Genomic DNA, 25405 nt, shown 5'->3' on the forward strand with positions numbered 1-25405 from the left:
AGGAAACAATAATGTAAGAAAGTCATTAGTGCATCAGTGTTTGAACATATCTGCTAATATTTAAGAACAACACTTGAACTTTAAAGCACATAAAGGGGCCCCACTCCCCTCTTAACAAATGATCCTTAGAGGACTTATACCCTTAATTAATGAACTGGGGCTGAACAGCTGTGCTTCCTCGCAGCGCCTTTGAGTCATACGCTGTCCAGTCCTTATCGGGGTGCATTCCGCACGCCCCTCTCTCCTCCTCGCTGCACCCTGCCACTCCATAATATCGCTTGACCTCGCCATGGTATCCCAACCCCCCCTCCTATCCCTGTTTATTCAAATGTTAATGTTCCTGTTTAAGATCTGAATGTATCAATTTTACTTGACACCTTGTCCGCAGTGAGATGTTCCGTCAGACTCTGTCACAAGAAATGTACTAACTATTTTCTTCAGACAAGGGCACCACGACGTGCTAACCTAGTACCCTATTTCTTATGTACCCACTTTCCCCCTATCTAAAAAGTTTCAACAAAAAGAATGTTAAAAAAAATACATACGGTAAGTGGCAGCCCGCCCACAGGACCCTGCCACCACCTCGGCTGCCGGAGAAGGACGCAGACACTAATTGCAGAGTTCTTCAACTATAGGAATAGGGATCTTGTCCTTCAGGCAGTCGGCGGCGGGGGATCCCACCTTCGAAAACCATGTCATTCAGATCTTCCATGATTATACACAACATGTGCAACAGCTGCGACAAATGTTATGGGGAGTAAAACAGAAACTGAAGGCCATGGGGCTAAAATACCTGTTACTATACCCCACAAAACTGAAAGTAGTGCACGAAGGATGATCTCATTTTTTCATAAAGCTGGAAGAGGTATGGGACTGGTTGGAGGTGTGGCCATCTCTCAGTGCCCCGCTACACGACCTCAAGAGTGGCTCAGACATGGTGAAGGACATGCCAGACCTCCCTACCACTGAGACCCAGAGGCTACATGATGGTAACTAACAGCACCACAGGGTCATTGGGTCAGGGGAGGATGGTATGTAAACTAAGAAGTGTGAACAACTGCAGCAGTACCAGACAAAGATGTAGCCTGAGGCGGTTATAGGAACTCTTGCAAGGATGTACATATGGTGCCTCATTAGATTAGTTGTTGAAATGCCGGCATGGCCAGTAGCAGCACCATGTGGTAGGGTGATGGATGTTCCCGTTAGTCACCCCTCTTCTTTCATCTTTTATTCCATTTCCTTTTTCTCTTCCTTCTCTTTTCACCTCTCTTCTTTCTACCTTCCGTCCTAGTTGTCATTGGGGTAGTGAGTGAGAGGAGAGGTGGGCTGTCAGGGGGGTGTGATAGGCGTGTGTGGTGTGCGGTGAGTAATTGTTGAAAGTTGAGTGAGGCAGCTTTAGTGTAGAGCAGTTAGGAGTCATAGTGTGTCTTGGACCACTCCCTCGTGGGTCGGACTTGAGGTATATCTTATCCCAAAGATACTATTTAGTTGTTCTGGTGGGTAGGGACTTGGCTCCTTCACACACTACTGGAGTCAAGCAAATTTAGTTTAATAAGTTAAGGGGGTAATCTGGTATATAATACAAAAATACAATACAATAAATGCAGCCGCTTCCTAGGAAGTGACCCAGCACTAGCAGCAGAAAACTAGAGTGACCCAACCATTTGAGAATCCAAATCCTATGGCCTAGCTGCAAAGAGGAAGGTCTTTAGCTGTTTATGACAGACTGATTCAGGGGGAACGGTGCGGAGTGCAATAATAAGGGCGTTTTCAGAGCTTAGAAGTTAGGAAACCGAAATATCTTCCACCCCTTCTCTCCGTGTATTCTTGGAACTTGCAAAAGCATCATAGCATTGGAACGCAAGTACACTGTCAGTCTTCCCCTCAAATACATAGGGCCTTTCGAGAGACAGGCTCTGTACACGTAAATTAGTGCTTTAAATTTGATGCAACACCTGATAGGCCGCCAGTGCAATTAGCAAAGGGAGGCAGAAACTGATAGGTGCACTGGCACCTTCAGAATTAGATGTGCCGCAGCATTTTAAATGATCTACATACAATGCAGCAGGTAAGAAGGCAAGCCCAGGTGCAGACAGTTTGCATAATCCACTCTGGATGTCACCAAGGCATGGACAATCATCTTCCAACTGGTTTCCAAGAAATGATGAAGCATTTTCCTGAGAGATTTTAGAGTAAAAAAAGCAACTAGCTGAGACCACCTTAATCTGTGGTTCAAAGGACAGATTAGAATCTAACTCGAAGCCAGGGTTTCTTACACCTGAGGAGGTTAGAGGAGGAGGGCCTAGTTCCGATGGCCGCCAGTTGTAAGTGTCTGGGTGGATGCTGGTGCCGAACAAAATAATATTTTTTTTTTCCGAATTTAGTTTGAGTATGGGTGGGGAGACACAGTTTTGGTTAGTGAGTGTTTACCTGGGGAAGGGGGAGGGACATGGGTTGTTAGTCAGAGGTTGGTTTATGGAGCATAATGAAGTACTATGTTCGATTGTGGGCGTGCAAGAGCGATGCAGTCTCTGTGGGTGCCTGGCAAAGGGGTGGGAGAGAGACCGGTCTCAGCTGGTGGGACCTTGGAAAATCCGCTGATATAATGTTAGAACACATGCATATGGTCACTTGGAATGTGCGGGGACTGAACACCTTTGTAAAACGATACAGAGTGAAAGCCTTTTTTGCGAAGGTTGGGAGTACATATCGCAATGATTCAGGAAATGCATCTGACAGAGGGGGAGGCACAGAAATTGCAAAAGAAATAGAGGGGTCAGCTTTACTCCTCTAGTTATTCCAGTTAGGCCAGGGAAGTCTCGATCTGGATGGCGCCTAATGTCTCATTCAAACTACGCAGTTTCACCGCGGATATAGAGGGGATATATGAATTGGTGTATGGTAAATTGGACGGGGTGGAAATATGTTTACTCAATGTATATGTGGCTAATGTGGATGATGGAGAGTTCTTCTGTACACTGCAAAGAGAATTGCTTCCGTATGTGGGGATGCCCATCATTTGGGGGGTGGGGGGGCGGGGTGATTTTAACTGTGTGTTTGATTTGATGGCCTACTTACTAGATAGACACCCGCCCAACCTAGCATGACAGCGGGAGACGATGCACTGACTGAATTTCAAAGACATATGGAGGGAACTCCACCCGACTGTTGGCAAGTTCTCTTGTTTTACCCCATCACATGGCAAGTTCAGCCGATTGTATAGATTTCTAGTGTCAGACGACAGTGCTCTAAATATACAGGGGGCTTGGTGCTTGGTGCGCTTCCTATCAAATCACGTGCCATTACTATTAGAATACGGGTATGAGGGACAACACCTTAGAATACCTCTGTTGCGGCTTCGGCCGGAGGTGCTGGGGCACCCACTTTATAAGGAAGACATATGGACAGTCCTACAGGGGTATTTTGTAGCCATCTGGAACTTGACAACATTGAGGGGGTGGAGTGGGGTGCCCTGAAGGTGGTGGTGAGTGCAGAGAACCTTTTACAGATTCATAGCGCTAGACAGAGACTGGAAAAGCACATGGTGGAGGCTGAAGAGATATTGACCCAGCTCCAACAACAGGTGAAGGACCAGCTGCCAACGGATTGGGCACTACTAATGGCCCAGTGCAGGGTAGCAAACATATGGGACAGACTGGACTGCTACACAAGGTGAGAGTATAGAAAGAGAATCTTAGAGAAGGTGACAAATCGGAGTGACTACTGGTATGGCTGCTCAAAAGAGAGAGACACCCGTGTTGGTCTGAGAAGACAGAACTTCTTTGGCGGACTATATTGGTATAGATTAGTTATTATGCAATCACCTCGCGGGGAACACGGGGCATTCACGGGTGACACTGTGAATGGGCTGAGGTCCTTTCTGGAGCAAGTTATTGTGCCCCGGCTTGCAGAGGCCGGAATTGAAGGAGGAGCTACGGATGGAAGAACTGCAAACAGGCATACACAACATGACCCTTGGAGACTGACCAGGTCCTGATGGTCTACTGGTGGAGTATTATAATACTTACTCTGATTTACTGATCCTCAAGCTCCTGTAGACACTTCTGGGGGCCAAACAGCGAGGTAAACTACCACTGCATATGCGTCAGGCAATTATTATGATGCACCATAAGCCAGAATAGGACCTGAAAGATGTGGGTCCTACATGCCGCCGTCTATGCTGAATGTGGATACAAAGATACTTTTGAAAGTGCTGGTGAATGAGACTGCGCTGTGTAGTGACGCACCTGGTGGGTGACGACCAATGTGGTTTTATGCTGGGAAGGGGTACTCATATGAACATCCAGCACCTGTTTCACGTAATGTACTTGATTCAGGGGATGGACATGGAGGTGGCCCTTCTGGCACTGGATAGCGAAAAGGCTTTTGACACCCTGGGATGTGAGTACCTGTAGGAGGTGTTACAGCATATGGGAATGGAACTGGGTTTCTTATCCTGGGTGCAATGTTGTATACAGCACCCATCATGAGGGTACGTGCATTCGCCACATAGGAAAGGGAGCGAGACCAGGCTACCCCCTGTCCTTGCTCCTCTTTGCCTTGGTCATGGAGCTACTGGCGAGCTGTATGAGACAGGAATTTAGAGACTGGTGAGTGTGTGTCAGGGTCACCATCCATATTGGGTGAATGTGTGTTGACGATACCCTCATATACCTGACTTGATGCAGATGCTAATGGGAATATTGGAGGACTTTCGGTGGGTGCCCGGATTGGGTGTCAACTGGCATAAGACAATCCTCTTTCCCTTAGCAGGCTTGGCGATGCGGCTGTAGACTGACCTCCCAGAGGTGGGATTACCCTGGGAAACTGAGAAGTTTTGGTATTTGGGCACACAGGTAGCTCGTGACATGGCCTACAATATGACCTCAATATGGGCGGGATAGTTGACAATTTAAGTGGCCAGTACCAAAATAAGCGCCACACCTTACCACCTAACATACCTTAAATCTTCAGGATACAATGATCCTCTTGCGCGACTGAACTCTTTCAGTCACGCAAGAGGATCATTGTATCCTGAAGATTTAAGGTATGTTAGGTGGTAAGGTGTGGCGCTTATTTTGGTACTGGCCATGTTGGATATTAGCCTAAAAAAAAATGTTTTTGTCTGTCTTGGTTTCTTTGTTGAGTCTGTTGGTCCTGAGGAGAACCCCTATAATTCACGGGTTCGAAACGCGTCGACCTGACCTGGTCCCAGGTCACCCAGACTGGTTTTGTAAATAGGAGGGCAAAGTTTTTGATTTTGATCATGTTAGAAAATACACAAACCTAAGGAAATTGTTGTATTTGAAAATCTGTTTCACTCTCTTGTTTTGTTGACATTGGGACCTGTATGTAGGATGGGTGTCTGATAGTTGAATGAGGATTGTATGTTTTGCCTAAATTCGTGAAAAGGGATAGTGTTTGAGTGTGTTGAGTGAAGGTATTTTTGACTGAATTGTGTATATATATATATATGTTGGTATATAATCTATTGTAAGTGTTTTCTATGTTTTCTCATGCACCAAAAACCACGTTTTTTGCAAAAATAATGAAGACAGAGAAAGTGGAATAAATCATTTGATGGTGCAATTTAAAAAGCAGACTATTATGTTTTATTCATAAAGTTGTGTGAACAAGTCTTCTAGGAGTTTAGCTCAGTATTGGCATTTGTGTTGTTCGATAGTGAGTTCACAACACTGATTGTGCCACCCACTTAAGTAGCCCTTTAAAACATGTTTCAGGCCTTCTATTCCAGTCTGTATGTGCAGTTTAAAACTGCAATATTTACTTGGTAAAATAAACCTTTTGCCAGGCCTAAACCTCCCTTTATAATACATATATGTCACCCCTAGGCAAGGCACTAAACTGCCCATAGGGTAGGTTGCAGTGTATTTTAAATGTTGGACATGTACTTTAAGGTTTTATATGCCAGGAAGTGAAAAACTCCCAAATTCATTGTTCACTGTATAGAGGACTACATCTCCTATAGGATAACACAGGGTTACCTTAATACATTGTGGTCCAGATTTTACCACAGCATATCCTGAGGGCTTCTCGAACATCAGGTTCGATAGAACACCCAAAAAAGGAGGAGGCCTCGCCATTATTTACCGCAATAACTTCACACTGCGGACAGAACATGTCCCTGTTACGACATGTGAAGCAGTCAACTTCACCATTTCAACTCCTTACTCAAATTCAGTCAAAGGCATTCTTCTTTATCGCCCCCCTGGTCCTCGAACTGCTTTCCTGACCACCTTGGGTTGTCTCCTTGAACCTGTGGCAGGGGAAAACAATTTTTCCATTTTAGGAGACTTTAATTTCCAACTGGAGGCTCATGATAATCCCGACACTATGGTTCTTTTGTCTGAAAGTGAAGCGGTAGGTCTTTGGAAATTGGTTCTATCCCCGACTTACTTAGCGGGCCACACATTGGATGGCCTTTTTTCCAACCCCAACCTACTCACTTTAGGAGATACTCTCCCTCTAATATGGACGGATCATTCTGCGGTCCTTTTTGATATCAAAATAAAGACTAGCTCTACTTTGCCCACTAAATCTCCGGCCCCTATTAATTTTAAAGCTTGGAAGAGTATTGATGCGGCCGAATTTAAATCCAAACTGCTTGCCTCTCAGATACCTGTTATCTCTGATCCTGAGATGGCAGCCACTAATTACACTAACTGGATTCAGGATACAGTTAATGTAACAGTTCCTACAAAGAAAAGGTCTCCCAATAGGGTTTCTAGTTCTGCCCCTTGGTTCAACCAGATTCTCAGGCTTGAAAAACAAAGTTGTAGACTGCAAAAACGAAAATGGTGACTACACTATGACCCTGCTGAAAGATTATGCTACAAACAAAGGCTGATCAAATATAAACATTTGGTCATCCTTGAAAAAAGTAAATTTTACAGCAGTCAAATTGAATTGGCGCACGATTCAGTTAAACGCCTTTATCAGGTTGTCACACACCTATTGGGACAAGATACATCTGTCTGTGTAGATGCTACTCAAGATATGTGTGATTCTCTGGCAACTTATTTCAAAGCAAAAGTCTGTGATATCTATTCGCTTTTTAAGGCACAAACTACCAGTGACCCCCTCTTACCACTTCCACTAATAGATCTTAAAGACAGTCATGAAACTGTTACCTCTGCTACTGACACCAAAGTTGTTCCGACTTTCCAAAATTTTAGCCAGGTTTCCCCAGAATTGGTATCCCACCTTCTTACCACCATTAACTCTGGCTCCCCGGATGATCCTTGCCCTCCATCTATATTCAAGCTATCTCCTGAGATTATTGGTTTCAAGCTTACTGAGATCTTTAATGCCATGTTCGAATCAGGTGTATTCCCATCCATTTGAAAAAAAACTGTTATCAAACCTCTTATCGAAAAGAGCACTTTGGATCCCACTAAGGTCACCAGCTACAGGCCCATAGCCTGCCTTCCATTTCCAGCTAAAATTGTGGAAAAAATCATGAATGCTCAGATATCAGATTTCATTGATCAAAATAACTGTTTGGATGACTCTCAATTCGGATTCAGGAGCGGACATGGCAAAGAAACCGCCCTAATTAAAGCGTCTGACGAAATCAGGAAGATTTTAGATGGAGGGGGGGGGGGCTGCAGTTCTTATACTGCTAGATCTCTCGGCGGCCTTTGACACGGTCGATCATGTTACTTTGATCGACCGTGTCGCGGCAACAGGAATATCACAAGGTGCTATATCCCTTCTTTCCTCGCAAATCGTGAGCAGTCTGTGTCCTTTGGTAAATTTAACTCGTCACCATTTGTCTTGCCTTGAGGTGTTCCCCAGGGATCCTCGCTATGTCCGACACTTTTTAACATCTATGTGTCTGACTTGGCGAGGATCATTAAATCGCATCACCTGGCTTTAACATCATACGCAGACGATACTCAACTGGTGTTGGCTGTCAATAACAATGGAGAGAAAATGGCCCACAATTTCCAAATTGGAAAGCTTGCAATAAGTGCAGGATGACTGAAAATTGCCTTAAACTAAACTCCGAGAAAACGGAGGTGATGGTCTTTGGCAACCTCTCACCGGCCTGGTCTCCCACGTGGTGGCCAGCAGATCTTGGACCTCCCCCCACTCCAGTTGCCAAGGTCAGAAACCTGGGGGTCATTTTTGACAGTAAACTGTCATTTATGCATCATGCAAAAGCTATGGTTTCCTCTTCATTCTTCACTATAAGAATGATTAGGAAACTTCTTCCCCATCAACGTGGTTAAAACTCTAGTCAGCACTCTGGTGATGTCACGCATCGACTATTGCAACGGGACTCTTTGTTAATGCCCAAGAAAGAGTATTGAACAAGTTGCAGTTGGTGCAGAATGCGGCAGCCAGATTGATTACAGGAACACCTAAGTTTAAACCAATTTCTAAAATCATCAGTCAGCTCCATTGGCTACCGGTAAGAAACCAAACAAAATTTAAAGCTTTATGCATTGCTTACAAGGCAATTCATGCCTCTGGACCGGCATTCCTAAAACAATCTTTATGTCCTTACATGCCGGCACGATCTTTACGATCCTCCACAGCAGGCCTCCTAAAGGTCCCAAAAACTAAAAAAGTCTCATGGGGTGAAAGATCTTTCATAATTACAATATCAAACTTTGGAATAGCCTACCATACCAAATTAAGATCAGCACATCCTTGTTAACATTTCGTAAGCAGATAAAGGCCTGGCTTTTCAATCAATAATATTTGCTGTTCCGTCAAAAGACTTCCCTGCTGTCTGAGAAGGAAGATTGATCCAGCACCCATCATCCCAGGCTGAAGTGCCTCTAAGGGTCGGCTTACTGACCTCCTGCTCTGAGCAACAGGGACACAAAAAGCTCCAGAGGCCTCTCTGTAGATTCCCAGATGACCTCCTGCATTGGACCTGCAACTGGACCTGACTGAGCCCTGCTATTCTCTTCTGGAATGAGTTCCTAATCCCCAAGCAGAACCTCCCAGGTCGTAGACCCTCGGTGTGGCATCACAACAGCTCCTCCTTGAAGAAAAGGAGAAATCCTAAAGTTTTGGGCTCTTCACAAATGTGGATGGGCCAGTTTGTGCCAAGATCTTGATGTCCGCGCTAATTGCCAATGCGAATCACCAGAGAGCGACCACTGGCAACCCAAGATCGGCACTTTGCACTACAGCATCGTCAGCCTGCGGAGACTGCCAACGTGAAGCTACAGCAATGACCGTCATGATGTGCAACAGGATCTTCTCGCTTTAGCGATGACTGTGTACAACACCCACCCAGCTCTTCGTTTTTACAGCAATATCCGCTCGGACCCTCACGCCCTTCCCCACTGCAAACCGAACTCTTTGCACTGGAGTTTAGAATAGTAACTTTTTCACCGTACTGACAGGGTTTAAGTATCCCGCCCAATCTCCATTGTGGTCGGCCTGAACTTGTGAATTTCACCCGGTCTCGCACAACCATTAATAAACCAAACCTGAGGAGTTTGCCAAAGCTATTCCTTTCCATCTGTGATCCTAATTGACAATTAATTTCTAACAGTAGTTATGCCTGACTTTAGACCTTGGTGTAACTTACCCATAAATTTCCCCTGCAAAGCAATGGCTGTCAAGGATAAAGACGTTTGTGATGTGTCCCTATGCAAGTTATGATCAAGTGTGATTGTTCATGTATGGAAAGTCACAGAACCTGAACATATCTGGTAAAATTACTTACTATAAAGGCCACACATATTAGTGGTAAATATTATTAAACTTTCATAAGGGTAATATAGGGTTAAGCTCAGCAATAATTTACACAGCTAATTCTTTGCAAAGAGTAACATCCAAGAGTAAGAGTATTTCTCAGTGTAATAAATATGACGAACAGGGCACGTATACTATACCTCCTCCTTTGAGCCCTCTTGACTGTAGATTTATAAAAATGTTAGGGTGGTGGGAATGAAAATCTCCAATTTTGGTCCAATCAAATAACTGAAAGACAACATAAAATATCATTTAATATCATGTCTTTTTCTTTTTTAATCGATTGCAGAGTTTGAGAACTGAAAAAAACCTTGCTTGTTCAAGTAATTGCATGCATTCTTAAAGTATGACATATCACCTACTACATACAGGAGCAAGCAATGTTTTCATTATGTTATTGCAGGTTTGCGTGGTTCCCAATTATTGGCCTACATGTAGTTCACAAAATTTCTTATACTCCATATCACTATGCCCAGCAAGTTTTTACCTTCAATTAATAGCAATCTGTAATAAAATAGGCCCCTAATATTAAATACTTTCCTTCACTTTCTCCCTAGCCTCCTAGGCTCAATATATGCTGATAGGATCTTAGGGATCCGCAAATGTATGCGAGTGCGCACTCAGCATAGTTTTCCTCGATGAGTGATGAAACACTAGAGAGGGAAAGGTATGCTAAATTACACTCGCATAAAACAATTGTGGAAATGGGTATTATGGCACTAAAAGTAATCTGCATTTTCGCGCGATATGCTGATTAGGTAGAACTTAATGATTATCACAAATTTTTCACAGTGTTTGCAGGAAATAAGCGAGGGCTGCATGAAAAAACCGTGGAACTGCACACATCAGTTATTATTGCACAGCAGTTACTTCTTTTAAATTAGCATGCCTAGGAGGCACAGCATTAAGTTTCATATTTCAGATTGTAAGCACTATATGTTCAAAGAAAATAAAGTGCAATAAACACAAATTCACTTTTCCTTTACCTACAACCCAAAGGACCAACACTGCCAACGGGAAAAGTGATCACTTCGCATTTTGCACTTTATACTAGGGTATATTTGTACATAGTGAAAATTGCTGAAACATCAAAAACAGTACCTCTCTGAATGTTCAATGTATTTTTTTTAAGTTTTACAATAGTTTCGAACTTGTAGATAGGAAAATAACATATAAAAGTCAAATATTATAGTAGAATATTAGCACAACACAGATAATGTTATAATCCTTGGTAATGCGGTGAGGGGTATCACTGTGTACATTACACAGCAGTGAGTGTTCGCCACTGGCAGCGGACCTCGCTGAGCAGCGAACACAGCATGCACTGCACTTGTTCAACGCACGGTGTACCACTGTGGCGTAAGCGCCCCATCTATATAGCACCAACGTCTAGACCCAGGATGTGCTACGGAAGAGGTGCGGCAGGGTATTATTTTTACTTTTTCATTATTTCTAGACAGACCCAACTGCTCCTCACATTGTTCTCGTCAACAACGTCAGGTATTATGATTAATTGTGAGGGTAATTAAAATCATTACAATTTTTAAAAAGACCTTCCCAAAACGAAATATCTTAAATCCTAAAGAAAAACAAGCATGTGCAATGCAATAGGACTCACATTTGTTAAAAGTTAGGACTGTTGGCATTGAAAAATACGTTTTTTTACATTTTTTTCTTTTTTTTGCAGTGTAGTAATTAAATTTGCATAGTGCTATTGCCATTGGTATAAAAAACAAAAGTAAAAAACAAGGTAACTTTAACAATTCTGTTTAATGAGTAATTACACGAACAACAATTTAAATAGCATTTAGTGTTTTTTTTTTATTTGATAGCACTACTTGCCCCAATGTAAGGTGTGGGAGCACTTTGCATCATATGAACACATTGACAATAAATTACAAGTATGTACATTAAATACAGGATGTTACAACGAGGGTTTCAAGAAGTAGGAGTCAGTTTTTGCTGTTAGGAATTATATGTAACGAGAGAATGGCTGGTTGAAACACTAACCCCTAGATTCATCAAAGTCCCCTTTTGCGAGTCTGTAATAGCGATTATTAAGGAATCGCTATTACAGACTCTCAAAACGGGATTCATGTAAAAATCGCAATTCCTACAGCGTCCTTATTTTCGATTAGCAAATTGCTAATCACAAATAAGGAACAACTCCCCATTCATTCCTATGGGCCTAAAGGCCTAAAGGCCCATAGGAATGAATGGGGAGTCAATCCTTATTTGCGATTAGCAATTAGCTAATCGCAAATAAGAATGCGATTTCAAGGGTGCCAGGGGTGTCCAAAGGACACCCTGTAGCACCCCTGAAATGGAAATGTAACCTGATGTTGCGCACACACATGTCCAAAGGACATGTGTGTGTGTAACATACCACTTAGAAAAATGCACTAAAGTGCATTTTTCTAAGTTTTCGCTATTTACCATGAAGTCTGACTTCGCTGTAAATAGCGGCTGGAAATTGCGAATTTGCAATTTTTAAAAGTTTCATGAATTGTACTTAAGGAATCTCAAATAGAGATTCCTTAAATGCTATTCCTCGCTAAAATGCGAATTCTGTATTAGCGATTTTTGCATTTGGGATGATGAATCCCAAATGCAAAAATTGCGCTCGCAAAGGGCCAGATTCTTAGAATCAGGCCCTTTGCGAGCGCAATTTTCAATGATGAATCTAGCTATATGTCATGAGTTAAAATGTTACGCAGTGGTTAGTGTTGTCTGTACTAATATAAGGTTATTTGTTAAAAACAGTAACCCACTTACCGATCTACATAAAATGAAGCTCATCTGCATGTTAAGTGAGGTCTTTTGCGGGAGACATTTACAGTAACATGAACTGCTGAAATTAATTCATAATTGCCAAAGGATGAAATTAATTTAAACAGTCCATCACTTGTTTTGTTTCACAGGATAATCAGCTTTAATTTTTTAGGTCTCACCTACACCTTTTAGCTGTCTGATGTCAAAGATCTATTGAGGGCACTACCAATACTAAGAATGGGCCCACTGCTTACCATTGGTTGTCTTTCTTTGCAATCTCATGTGCTAGTTTCTTATTCAATGGCTTTCGAGCCTCTTCTTGTGTTAGTCCACTGCTTCGTTGCCATCCTTTTGACTGGATGACCGGACACAGTTCACATCAAAGAAAAAGTGTTTATGGCTTGGCTTGACAGCAGAGCCGTTGCCAGTCAATTATGTGATAATCACCAAGAGATGAGATTTGCCTTCAGTCACACTGGGCGCCAGGAGTACATGTTCTGATTGGGCAGAAGTTGTGTCAATCCACAAAAAAAGTGTTTGCCCTCCACAAAGCTGTGATCACTTTATTTTGCCAGCTGCCTCAACTTGAACTTTCAGGGGCGCGCACACACAACACTGCAATGCTATAGATGTGTCTTGGATAACTAGACAATTTAGGTTGTTTTATTCTGGCAGCAGCACAGATGGGAGAAGGGCAGTCTTTACACTACATGTATTTTAGGTCGTGCTTCACAGTGCAACTGTCGCCTGACCATTTAACCTACACCAATATTATTTTACAGTTTGTTGCTTCCACAAAAATATATATCCATTTGCATTCAATTTACTACTATTGTATCATTTACCATACTACATTGTTGTTTAACCCCTTCCACGCTCATGACGAGCTCAGCTCGTCATGAGTTACGCCTGTCGTACGCTCATGACGAGCAGAGCTCGTCATGAACCGCGGCTTTTTAAAAAAGTCAGCGCACAGCGGGAAAACCCGCAACGCGCATGGGGTTAAAGCCAGACCTTTTGGCATTGTCAGTGCTTGTTTATTTTTCTTTCAACACTCCGTGTGAGTACATGTGTACATGTGTTTTTCTTATCTCTACCCTGTGTGCCTGTTCCCCTCTCATAGCACTGGTCTCTATTTGGATGGCTATGCTATCTCAGGCAGAGCTCAACTTGGCACTCGCCATCCCGCCCACCATTTTTTGAGTTCCACCATTTCTGATGTATATGATCATCGGAATCCAGGGTATACTTGGTTGGGAGCGGGTATCCCACTACCCTGTGCACGGCATTGAGACTGCGGGTAAATTAAATATTCGGTTTTCAGAGATGCAGTGTTTCTAGTCATGACCAATGCTACAGGAGGCCCTTCAAGCTTTAAAAGGCTTTATTTGTCAAACACTTCTCTAAAAATAAGTTCTGAGATACTAATCAAACCATAGCTGCCAAGGTTTCAGATTGCTATGTGTGACATTTTCATTTTTTCAGTGTAAATATGAGTGACATTTCACCGACTATGAGTGACAATTCCTTGCGCGCAAAATCAAGCAATGAAAATTAGGGGAACATATAAATATCAGAAATTACACCTATTTGAGCAATGAGATGGTTTTTAGGATCATGAGTTCAGTCACACGTAGTTAAGCTAAAAGGGTGTGGACCAGACTGGTGACCAAAAACTCTAAAAAATGATAAAACAAGCAATTGACTTTCTCCATCTATGCATGAAGGATCTGGAAAACCATTCCTGTATCCATTAGGACTGCCTCAACACTGCTCCAACTGAGTAAAGAGTTGTAGAAGAGCATGACAGCACAATGTAGTAATGTTACATGTCTCCTCAGTCCTCACAGGACTCAGGTACCTCTGCCATCACTCGCTGACTGTACTTGTGCCTTTGACCCTGTACAGCACTCCACTTGTCTTGGTTTGTGCTATTAAAATAGCATATACTTAGAATAATCTCCCTTCACTGACATAGAACTTCAGAGTACACTACATGCACAGGTACAAGAATGCAAACATGTTGCCTATTTATGGTGACTACTAACTAGAATGTTAGCAGAGAAGCAATGTTAAATACAATAATAAAATAAAACCATCTTTTTATTTTAAAAGTAGCACTACAGATCTGGATAACAATGTTGAAGTTATTTCAAAATAGTAGTGTATTACCAATGCACGCTTAAAAAAAATGAAAAATGTTTATTTGCTATCATTCTTGTACCCCAACTCTGTTCTGCCTGGAAGCCCTCGCTGCCTGTGCACTTACTTAGTTCCAGCAGTTCCTAGAGACCCTGGCTGCCTGTGCAGTGGCTCGGGTGTAAATGTCCGAAAATCCCCCTCTGCTCTGTAGACAGAACACGACTGATATGGTGAAAGGCTTCGGAGCAGCCCTGCTGCTGCAATTGTGTCTGAAAATAAAGGATCAGAACTTGCAGTGCGTGCGCTCGGCTCAGCGCTGTGTGTGTGATAAGTTACAACACACACACACACACACACTACAAGCCTGAGTGGCAGCAGGCTGCCTGGCCAATACTTAAAATACTAATACACTTTACTTAAGTGCTGCTTTCAGAGGTGGAGGTCGGAGCACAGTGAAATTAAAACCTAAGGTGTCACGAGACAGAGAGCGGCCCGCTCCCCTGCGGCCTGCAGATTATTGTTTTATGCAAGCATTCTCAGATTATTATTATCTTGCAGATAAACCAGTCGGAAGGATGGGAGCCGCCCTGCCTGCAACTGTGTCTGACAAGACCACAACTTCACACATCATACAATGTACGTCAGTAGCAGCATTGAACAGGCGGCTGCCTGGCCATTACTTACTTCTATCTCGTCACGTCACGGCAGGCGGCGGTGGTGGTGAACCGGGGGGGGGGGGGTTGATCACAATGCCTGGTGCGCGGGCGGCCCATGCTGAGAGTCAGTCAGTGACAGGTGTGGGGGCCTCGGTAATAATTACATTTTTATGCGCACCACAGGCTGAGGCAGCAGCAGCTCGACTCTCGGTCTCTCTCAAGTCCCCCGCCACTTTCTAACGACTTCCTGTGCTCTGGAGGCAGCCGGACGTGAGGTCCCAACATCCGATAATCCCCCCCACCACGGCGTCAGGCAGCCAACCTGAGGGCAGGCAGTGTTCAGTGATTGACAGCCACGTCGCGGCCCGGGGCGCGCCGGGACCGCGAATTAAATCAGCGGCAGATTGCAACATTGTAGCACCTCATGACTCTCAGAGGAAAGACAGGTTTAACTGTTTAACCATCTGTCTGAGCCAGCTGCTGTAGTGAGTCTGCAGCACCGGGGAGCAGCAGAGTCAGCAAACAAGTGAAGCACGAGTTTCACAGAGTAGCATTATGCGTTACAATGCATTTCAGTGCGGATGATGCGAAACACCGCACTGAAATGCGTTAGTGTCACGCCTGATGCGTGATACTTGGCAGGATTGTCAAACTGTGTCTCACGAAATCGCGTGAGCTGCACATATGGACCCTGTTTTTCGGAGCGCCCGGACTCATTTCTTTTCCCACCATGACCCTGGCTCCCACCTGCAATCTCGTCTGTGCCTCCAGCCAAAAACAGGTAGGTGTGAAGAGTTTTATTTTTAAGGCGGAACTGAAGGGAATTAATTCCATTCAATGTTGTACAAACTTATATTAGGATATTTACTTGGGAACATAACGAGTGGGAGTGAACCTTGAAGCGTGTGACCCTGGATACCAACACAGTTGGTTAGTTTAGGCAGGTTTCGACAGGAAAACGTAAATGAAAGGGCATGCCAAAGCAGCTGCCCTTGAGCCAGTTACGCACTGTCCAGAAGTGTCATCCTCTCTCTCTCCAGCAGATGGAGTCGAGGCCACTGACGAAAGTAGGAGAGGAAAAAAGCTTTACAAGAGTGGATGTTTGTTTGCTTAGTTCAGAATCGTAAATGTTTTTGATTACATATGAATTAAGTGGAATGTCCGTCGGATACGAAGCTGCCAAGCGCAGAGGAAGAATTCCTAGCATCTTTCAATAATACAACACGCACAGTACAGTAAAGGCTGAGGATTCATGATGCCAGGAGCATTAAACGGATGGGCAAACACAACGCACAGTCAGATCACAGGACAACAAAGCATTTCTCATTTTCTGCATTAGTAAAGGTAAGAGGAGACAAAAACAGCCACTACTGAAGTCAGCAAAGGCCGGCGCTTTCAAAAGTAAAACAGTGCTCAGACTCAAAAGACGAGGGGGGATACCGACATGAAAGTAACAGAAAATAGTACTGGACAGGGGAAACAGCGGGATTAATTGAATCACCACCGAGCCAGGCTGTTGAAAGGGAAGCCTGGCTCAGGCGGAGAGGTGGAAAGTGGAGAAGTTGAATACCAAGCAACACGCCGTATCTGTGATTGCAGCAGAGCAAGCTGACTGCGCCAGAGAGATGACGAACATTTCCTGATAATCGGATTATTAAATGCGAGGATTCATGACTGAAAGAAGGGAAGGGGGCAGCTTGCATAATTATTAGAGGGGGGACATCTCCAGCTCCAGAGCTAGGGTACTGACACTAAACCCTGCATTAAGGAGCCACGCCAGTACACACACACGGCTAAAATAAGTGCCTTCGGTGACTATGTGCTCACAACTTAAAAGAGAAAGTGCCCTCAAAACATCATTACTTTGGCACTGCAACACGCACACTACAACTGCTGTTGTTATTTGACAAACTTGAAACTGTGCCATCAGCATTTATTTCAAGATTTTACTTTTCCAGCATTCGGTTAATTCTTGAGAACGCGATTTACATCTATATATGGAAAAAATGCTTTTCCCATTATACATCACAACTATACATTAAAACCAGTGGTGCACGCGCACCACAGAGGAGCGGGGGCGAGGGAACCTGTCGGTGTCTAGGACGCGCTGAAGCGCGTCCTAGACACGGACGGGAATGGGCAGAGCAAAGGTGGGACATGCGCCCGCCTTTGTCCCATTGCGTGCTGTTTTTTTTGTTTTTTTAAAAGCACGCTACAGCCAATGGCGGGCCGCGAAAGCAAAACCACAACCACACGCACAAGCGTGTGGTCAGCTTTCTGAAGCCCATACAGGATGTCTCGCGCTGCACGAGCTTCGCTGCGAACTGCAACGCTAGGCGCGAGACCTAACAAGCACAAATTATAACATCATAGTAATCTAAAAACAGTTATATTGGTATTGTTTCATATTATCAGAGTTGAACAAAATGCTAGTGTAGAAAAACCCAGATGAGCAGCAGTGACACAGTGACACAGTGAAGAGTGCGAGTTAAAATACCGACAAACAGGACAGGCATCAGTTAGAGCATGGATACTCACAAACATTTTCCCAGGGCCCCCAAAATATGGTCTGTGGTGTGCCCAAGGACCACACTATGGTCTGTGGTGTGCCCAAGGCCCACACTGATGCCAGCGGGATGGGAATGGGGCCTTGCAAGCTTGGGGGGGGGATGTGGGGGTTGGGGAAGGACAGTAAGGTGGGTGTTGGAGAAGCAAATTATATACATGGTGTGGCCAGTGAGTCACTGAGTTATTTTGAGTTTCTTTCCATACTGCCCTAAATTATTCCCCTAATCTCTAAAAGAGTCATACATTTGACAGTACTGTGTTATGCAGTATCTGAATTGCTATCTCTCTACCTGCCTTCTCTACTTTTCTGTCACTACCTCAGGGGTGTCACGTGTAATAAAAGAAGTAACCTCATTATTGAATTGGAATGCAATAGAATTACACAATGTAAAACCAAGAAACCTAAAATCAATCCTGGCTTCCCCACTTAACCAAATTGTATGATCCTAGGCAATTGTTTTAATTCACTTTGCTTTCCTTTTCTTCATTTCACATTTAAGAAAACCTTGAAATATACCTATTCAGGATATGCACTGAACAAAACCTTCTACTGTGTTTAATTTAATACTTGCATTGTTGTCAAAGTGAGAGGAGGAATTAATGTTTCTCAATGCACTGATCTAATGATATGTACTAAGGTAAAATGCTTCTTCATGTTAATGAATAAACTTTTAGAATTTTGAAGACACTGTTATTTTATACTCATTTGCTGCAAGATGTCTTCAAATGAATGTGTTCCAAAAGTCAAGTGATGCAAGATACCTTGTTTTTGCTTCTTTTCTTTTACATCAGTTCTTGTAAATAAACACTTATTTAGCATCTTTCGGAAAGTTAGGGCTCTCTTAAATAAACAGCAGCCCAGTGCGGTCATTCAGCAGGTGGCCTCATGTAAAGGTCTAGAGCGCAGCAAATGGCCAGCAGGCCGTACTTTGAGTATCACTGAGTTAGAGGGTGAGCATACATGAACAACATATACTTCAAAGAAAGGGGGAGGTGAAGGTCAGAAAAAACAGAGGACTCAGCCTCCTCCTATATGTACTCTAGGCACCAAAGAGAGTCCGTCCATCAAATTGGGCTATCTTTCCACTCATGAGATTAGGTAGAAAACAGAACGTTTTCTAAAAATAACCCTCACCCACCAGGCTTTCCCCTTGGTGGCATGCTTCATCATAGGATTGGAACGGGCGTGGAAGAACCTACGAATGCATGGGAGCACTGTGATCATATACTATGAAGTGAAGTATGGGGAGGTATAAGAGTGGGAGGGTCTTATCTTAGATGGAAAAATGGTTAAAAATACCTGGCCAAGTAGGGAAAATAATGTATTCAAACCTCTTGCTGGTATGGTTAAAAACGGGGAAAGATGAAAAACATACGATTATGTGCAAGTATTTTATGGGTCTACATGTTTCAAGCATTACCCCACGGCTTTTCATCAGGACCACCTAATGATCCCTTATGCCACTCCTCATTAGAAAAACATTAACTCTTGTGCGTGTATTCAATAATTTTGTCACAAAAATTAAAAATTACATACGATACCCAATTGGTAATGTTTCTTTTGATATGTAAGTGCCAAGGATCAAAAAGGCCCGATCTGGGGGTCGTCTTTTCTCATATAACGCCTCCAAACTGTGGAACGCATTACCACCAGACATCCGAGCCCAGCCCAACCTCCTCTCGTTTCGTAAACTTTTGAAGACCTGGTTGTTCCCTTGATGGCTCCCCCTTCATGCCATTTGTCTTTTCACTAGCGCTGGGACGCTTACGGGCAGCCATGCGCTCTATAAATCTGTAAACATAAACAAATCTGTAAACATGAGCTCAGACAGGAGAAAGGGACGCTTTTAGTCAGACTTTCATCAAAGCTACTCCCTTGCCTGTTGGGATAACCTGCCCACGGCTCCAGCGCCGTAGGACGGGAAGAACCCTATGATGAAGGAAGCCACCAAGGGGAAACCCTCATGGGTGAGGGTTATTTTAAGAAATCTTTCTGTTTTCTACCTAATCTAAGAAGTGGAAATATAGTCCAATCATACAGGAACAACATCTTCTGCCTGTTTTTCAAGGAGTGTTAATGTTACCCCTTTAACAGAAGATGGTGTTCGCTTTTGCATCTGAAAAGCTATCTCTGCCCTCTTACTCACTAGTTGTTTTACCTACAAAAACAGCTTAAAGCCAGGAACTGAAGTTTATTTTAATTTCACAAATGTGCGCTTTGGCACTACGACATAGGACAGTAACAATTATTTTTTTCAGCCACCAGATGTTGCATTCTGGAGCTTGTAGTTTTGTTTTAAATTGTGGGCTCAGTCAGTCAAAATGTTCTTTAGTTTCTTAACCACAATAAAAGTACATACATACAACCGCAGCACCTAAAACTGTAATAAAACAATCACAATTATACGGTAAAATTTAATTTCAAATATTTAACATATAAATGGGAATTTTCCGTTTAAAAATTAAATTCCTCTACTAAGTAGCGATCATGGTGAGAAAAGCAGAAACCGAACCAACAATGATAATAAATCAACTAGATAATTCAACGACGTTTTAAAACATTAAATGAGGACTAAATTAAAACACTAAAAAAATGTAATATAATCTGGGGGTAAAAACATAGAACCAGCAACCTCAGAGAAACCGGTCAACTACCTTCTTTTAAAAAGAAGCTTTATATATTTTCCTGCATTTTAAAGAGGCTCTTGTATAACTAAGCAGCAGACGTCCGCAGAGCGTAACCTTATAAGATCTGATATTAAATTAGCGAAAAATAGGGGCTAAAAAACGTAAGCACCATGTTCTATAAGGTGTGCAAAATAACACAAAGTGAATAGTGCTTTGTTGAGAATTATTATCACATGGGCAATTCGGGAGAACTGAAAGCCATGCACCTCTGTTGTGGAAATGCTAGGAGAAAATTAATTTACCGAGGCAAAGGTGGGTTAATAATGTCTGTATTGTGGATTCTCTATGAAAGTTAAATAGTATTCGGGAATTTATCTGGGGGATAGTGCAGAGTAATTACTTGCTAACGGTGGGCCTTGGAAAGGGGCTTGGGTGGCATTGTTCAAGAAATAAAGACCTAAATGGGGCTATAATACCTTCAGCTGATTCAGGATTTGTGAAAAGCTCCAGAATACCCAGACTCGTGGAGACAGCTCTAACATAAACCAGCCAAGGAATATTGGCCCTATTATCCAGGGCCAGGCAATCTTTTATAATTAATTTTGTAATGCCTGCCTTGAAGGAGGGGGGCGCTGCCAGATCTTAAGGCATAGCAGCAAAGGGGCCAAACTAATCAAATCCTACAAGTAATTCATCCCAGTCTCTACATAACAAATGTATGTAGCCGTGCCTGAGGGAACAGCTAGAAGCCTGCGTAAGAAGCTGTTTTCTACCTTTTGCAGAGTTTCAGAATTGTCATAATCACAGACAACAGCTCCGTAAAGGCCAGCCGGGATGTATTTGGACTTAAAAAGATTAAAATACTTCTCTAACAGACGTGTGACCCAATTTTGAGGCAATACAAAAAAGTGCTTCCATCTCTCTGGAGAGTTGCTATGATCTAAGCGTCAATAGGGGACCCCAATAGGATCCCAAAGTGATTACAATTTCTCACTTGGATAACTGGTACCCCTTCAATTGCATAAACTCTGAACTTGGTCAGTTTGGGACCACTAACCATAGTGAATGTCTGAGTGCGATTTACATTCAGATCGAGATTGCTCATAAAAACAGAGAAGGCATCCATCAGGGATTGCAAGCCCTTTGCTGAGGACTGCGCCGTCTGCATATAATAGAGTAGAGATATAGCAATTACCCATTTTCCGAGCATCCTTTCCATTTTGCAATAAATATCTATCCAGGCCATTAATCTGGATTAGGAACAGTAACTGGGCAAAAATGTAGCCCCACCATCACCCTGCTTACAACTTATCAAAGAGTTATACCCTCCCTTCGGGCCGATCGAATCCTGACCGTGGTATCCCAATGTAAAGATCTCAATAAAGTGACCAGTGCCTCTTCTACCTCTAGGTTTTCCAATATGGACCATGATATGTAGAGCAATTAATGGTATCAAATGCGCTTAAAAGGTCTATAAACTCAAAAGTGTAATGCAGTTTTCTTTGCTTCAACATACTTTCCAATAAAGAGGGACAGATTCAAACATTGTTCCACAATACCAATGCCTGACCTAAATCCTAAAAAATTGGACCTCTGACAGGATGTTAGTCTCAGCCCACTCCGCTAAAATGGAGAGGAGAACCAAGGCCAGGATTTTCATGGTAGAATCTAAAAATGATATTGGGCGATAACAAGTTGGTTGGCTCCGGTCACCTTCTTAAAGATTGGTACAATAGTTGCCTCCTGCCGACAAGGAATTAATGGCTCCAAACATGCATTGCGACTGGGCCTGCTGACGGTGGCAGATTTATATCCAGGGAACAAGTTTTACTCTCGTCCCGATTCTCCTGGCCCGCTGGACACACTCTTGTTCTATCAGTTGCGCGCTGTCTGCCGGGAGCTGCACCCTACATTTCCTCAGTCCCCGTCTACGATACCTGCTCTCGATTTCATATACACATCCCAGACCCTGCACAAAATAGTTACTAAATTATATGCCATTACGTTGTTGTCCACTTCTATCTCTACAGATCGAGCGATGGTGGTGTGGGGCGTGGTGGGCATAGACATAGCAGAGGCTGCCTGGCTCTATTGTTGCAATCAGACGGAGAAACTGTCACCAAATTACTGGCTTCGTCTTATACACTTCAAGTATTTACACAAGCTGTACCGCACTCCTGCCCAGCTCCACAAACTCGGACTCATACCCAGTGACACGTGCATGCGCTGCTCTGCTTCTGCAGCGGATTTTGCCCATTTAGCATGGCTATGCCCCAAGGTGTCTGAGTTTTGGCAGGCAGTATGCATCGCCGTCTCAGAAATTACCTCTGCGACTGTGCAACCTGATCCCTCCCTGTGTATGCTGGGCTTTGTAAAATTCTGTCCAGATGCCTCTAGCTGCTTGATTGCGATGCTGCTGGTCCTTGCCAGGCGTACGTTGGCCATGTGCTGGGGTCACAGACCGGCGCCCAAAATTAATCATTGGCTGGAGGAGGCCTCGAGGTGCCAGACTTTGCTATCAGAATTTTGGGACTTACTGCCCGCAAGGTCTTGTCCTATTGACATATAGTGACCCTTGGTGACATTCCTCCACTCCCGCGCTCCCTCCAGCTGTGCTGCCTCTCCCGCGCTCCCCGCCGTCACCCAGCCCGCGGCGGCCGCCAGTGCTGGTCAGTAATTGCTTTCCTTCTCCCTTTGCGTCCCTAAACCGCTACACGGTCCACTATAGCTGTTGCCGCGCTTACCCCACCCCCCCTTAGGGGGAGGGTCAAAATGGGTAACTTTGCTGTCTACACAGTATCATAACAAATTTGTTTTTTTGCAGATGGGAGTGACTTTTCAATTATTTGTTTGACTTGAAACTTACTGTGTATATTGTTCTGATCTGATGCACACTGTAATGTGTTTGTTTTGAATTTCCTCAATAAAGGTTTTGAAAATCACAAAAAAAGAAGAAGGAATTTATGGCCTCACAATCACTGCCTGTTCGACTAGCCCTTTCTGCATTGTTATCCCCAGACGTTTTGCCTTCCTCTTCCTATTTATTCTCGTGAATTTGATATTGTTGGCCTTAGGAACTCTGGATTTTACTACCGCTAACCAGTGCTAATATGCCTGCGTTCTCTCCTCTAAACAAGGCAACATTGGCTTATTCCCAACTGGCATATTTAATTGACTTTTATGTACCTAGTAAAGTGGCTCGACCTGTGCCCAGGACCTGTAAATTAAATGTTACTTGCAGCCCTGCAGCCCTGATTGTGCCACCCACTTAAGCAGCACTCTAAACCACAGGGCTGCTATTGCACTATGTGTGTGTGCAGTTTAAACTGTCATTTCGAGCTGCCAAAATAAATATTTTGCCAGGCCCACACCTTCCTTTTTGACACAAATGAGTCACCCCAAAGGTAGGCCCTGGACAGCTCAGAGGTCACGGTGCAATGTATTTAAAAAGTTGGTCATGTACTTTTGAGGTTAAAATATCCTGGCAGTGAAAAACTCAATTTTGTTTTTCAGTACTGTAAGGTCAACCTCTCCCATACAATAACATTGGAGTTATCTTATTACATTGTATATGTGTCATTACCAAATGGGAACATGTTTGGTGTCGCTGGCATTAGAATTCAAAATCCTAATTTACGGTGAAGTCGGATTTTAAATTACAATTTTGAAAAATGCCACTTTTGGATAGTTGTATCCCTAAGGAGGTAGATCCTTATACGTGGTTGAGACTGGACCTTATACTAGCTAAACAACAAAAATTGTCTCAAACACAATTACTTCAAAGAAAAATTATTTAAATGGATGAAAAAAATATCTATTCAATTCCTTCCAGGCAAATCTTTTATTGCCATTCACTTCAAATTTTATGAAATTTTTACAATTGTATTAGCAAAAAACAAACACTGTACATTTAATATTCTGACACTTTAAACACAAAATGACATGAATATTGACCAATTAATGCAACATCAAAACATACTACAAAAACAAAAATATTTAACACAAAATACATATATCAACAGCAATAAATGAATATTCAAACTGTGCGTGGAACTATTGCCAAATTAATGGCGAACAATACAATCACTGGACTAGCAAGTCCTAGTTTTTATTTATGAATCAAAATTCGTTCCATCCAACACAAAAGCCGACGCGTTTCGAGGCCAGGACGGATGTCCCTGGTCTCTCATCAGGGCTTTGATTCTTTATGTCTGTAGGATGTAAAGAAAGACCTAATTACTGAACTCGTCCTACATTGATTGCCTCTCCTGTGTGACTCCACAGAAAATAACTAACTGTACATACCGGGTTGGGGTCATGTGGCAATGTGTCGCGTTCCTTATGAATCTGCGGCAACTGGGGCTTTATTTTGAGGTGGGGTACCTAATGACAAAAAAAAGGAATAGCGCGTGTAACTAAAGCGCCAAACCCAAACAATTTGAGTGAGCTTAAACACACCAAAACTGACCTGCGCTGGGCCGTCTCCCGGCCGAACTCTGAGAGGGTTGTAACCATGTGGCGGTTCGTCTGTATTAAAACACATGTGAAAAATTGCATCAACTAACATTCACACACCGCTATCGATCTTAATGAAAGCCCGCACGAACAAAGACGTGCGCCTACCTTTCTATGCAACTTCAGTGGCCCGTGAATTTTTCAATAACAACTGCGCTCGCCTAGACCTAGCGAGGAACAAAAGTGAATGATATTAAATCGGCTATCGGCCGGCAAGGCGATAAAATATTGAAGCAAAAAGAGCATGATTTCAGATGGTCCGTGCTGCAAGTAGTCAATTCAAAAAAGAACGTCCTAGACATTGAGCGTGTTTTGCTTCAGAAAGAAGCATACTTAATCTTAAAATTTAACAGTGCCCAGACTGGATTAAACACCTTGTCTGA

The 25405-nt window shown here is 43.1% G+C and overlaps 1 protein-coding gene across 2 annotated transcripts in view; it reads right to left on the minus strand.

Annotated features, from left to right (window-relative positions):
* Positions 1 to 25405, minus strand: part of SACS (sacsin molecular chaperone) — a 305612-nt gene that overhangs the window by 109002 nt on the left and 171205 nt on the right. For both annotated transcript variants that reach the window (XM_078657096.1, XM_078657097.1), the window contains exon 3: positions 9882 to 9969. In XM_078657096.1, coding sequence (XP_078513222.1) covers positions 9882 to 9969 — 88 coding nt within the window. The remainder of the gene's footprint in view (positions 1 to 9881; positions 9970 to 25405) is intronic.

This window comes from Lissotriton helveticus, chromosome 8 (assembly GCF_964261635.1).
Source record: "Lissotriton helveticus chromosome 8, aLisHel1.1, whole genome shotgun sequence".
NCBI classification, from domain to species: Eukaryota; Metazoa; Chordata; class Amphibia; order Caudata; family Salamandridae; genus Lissotriton; species Lissotriton helveticus.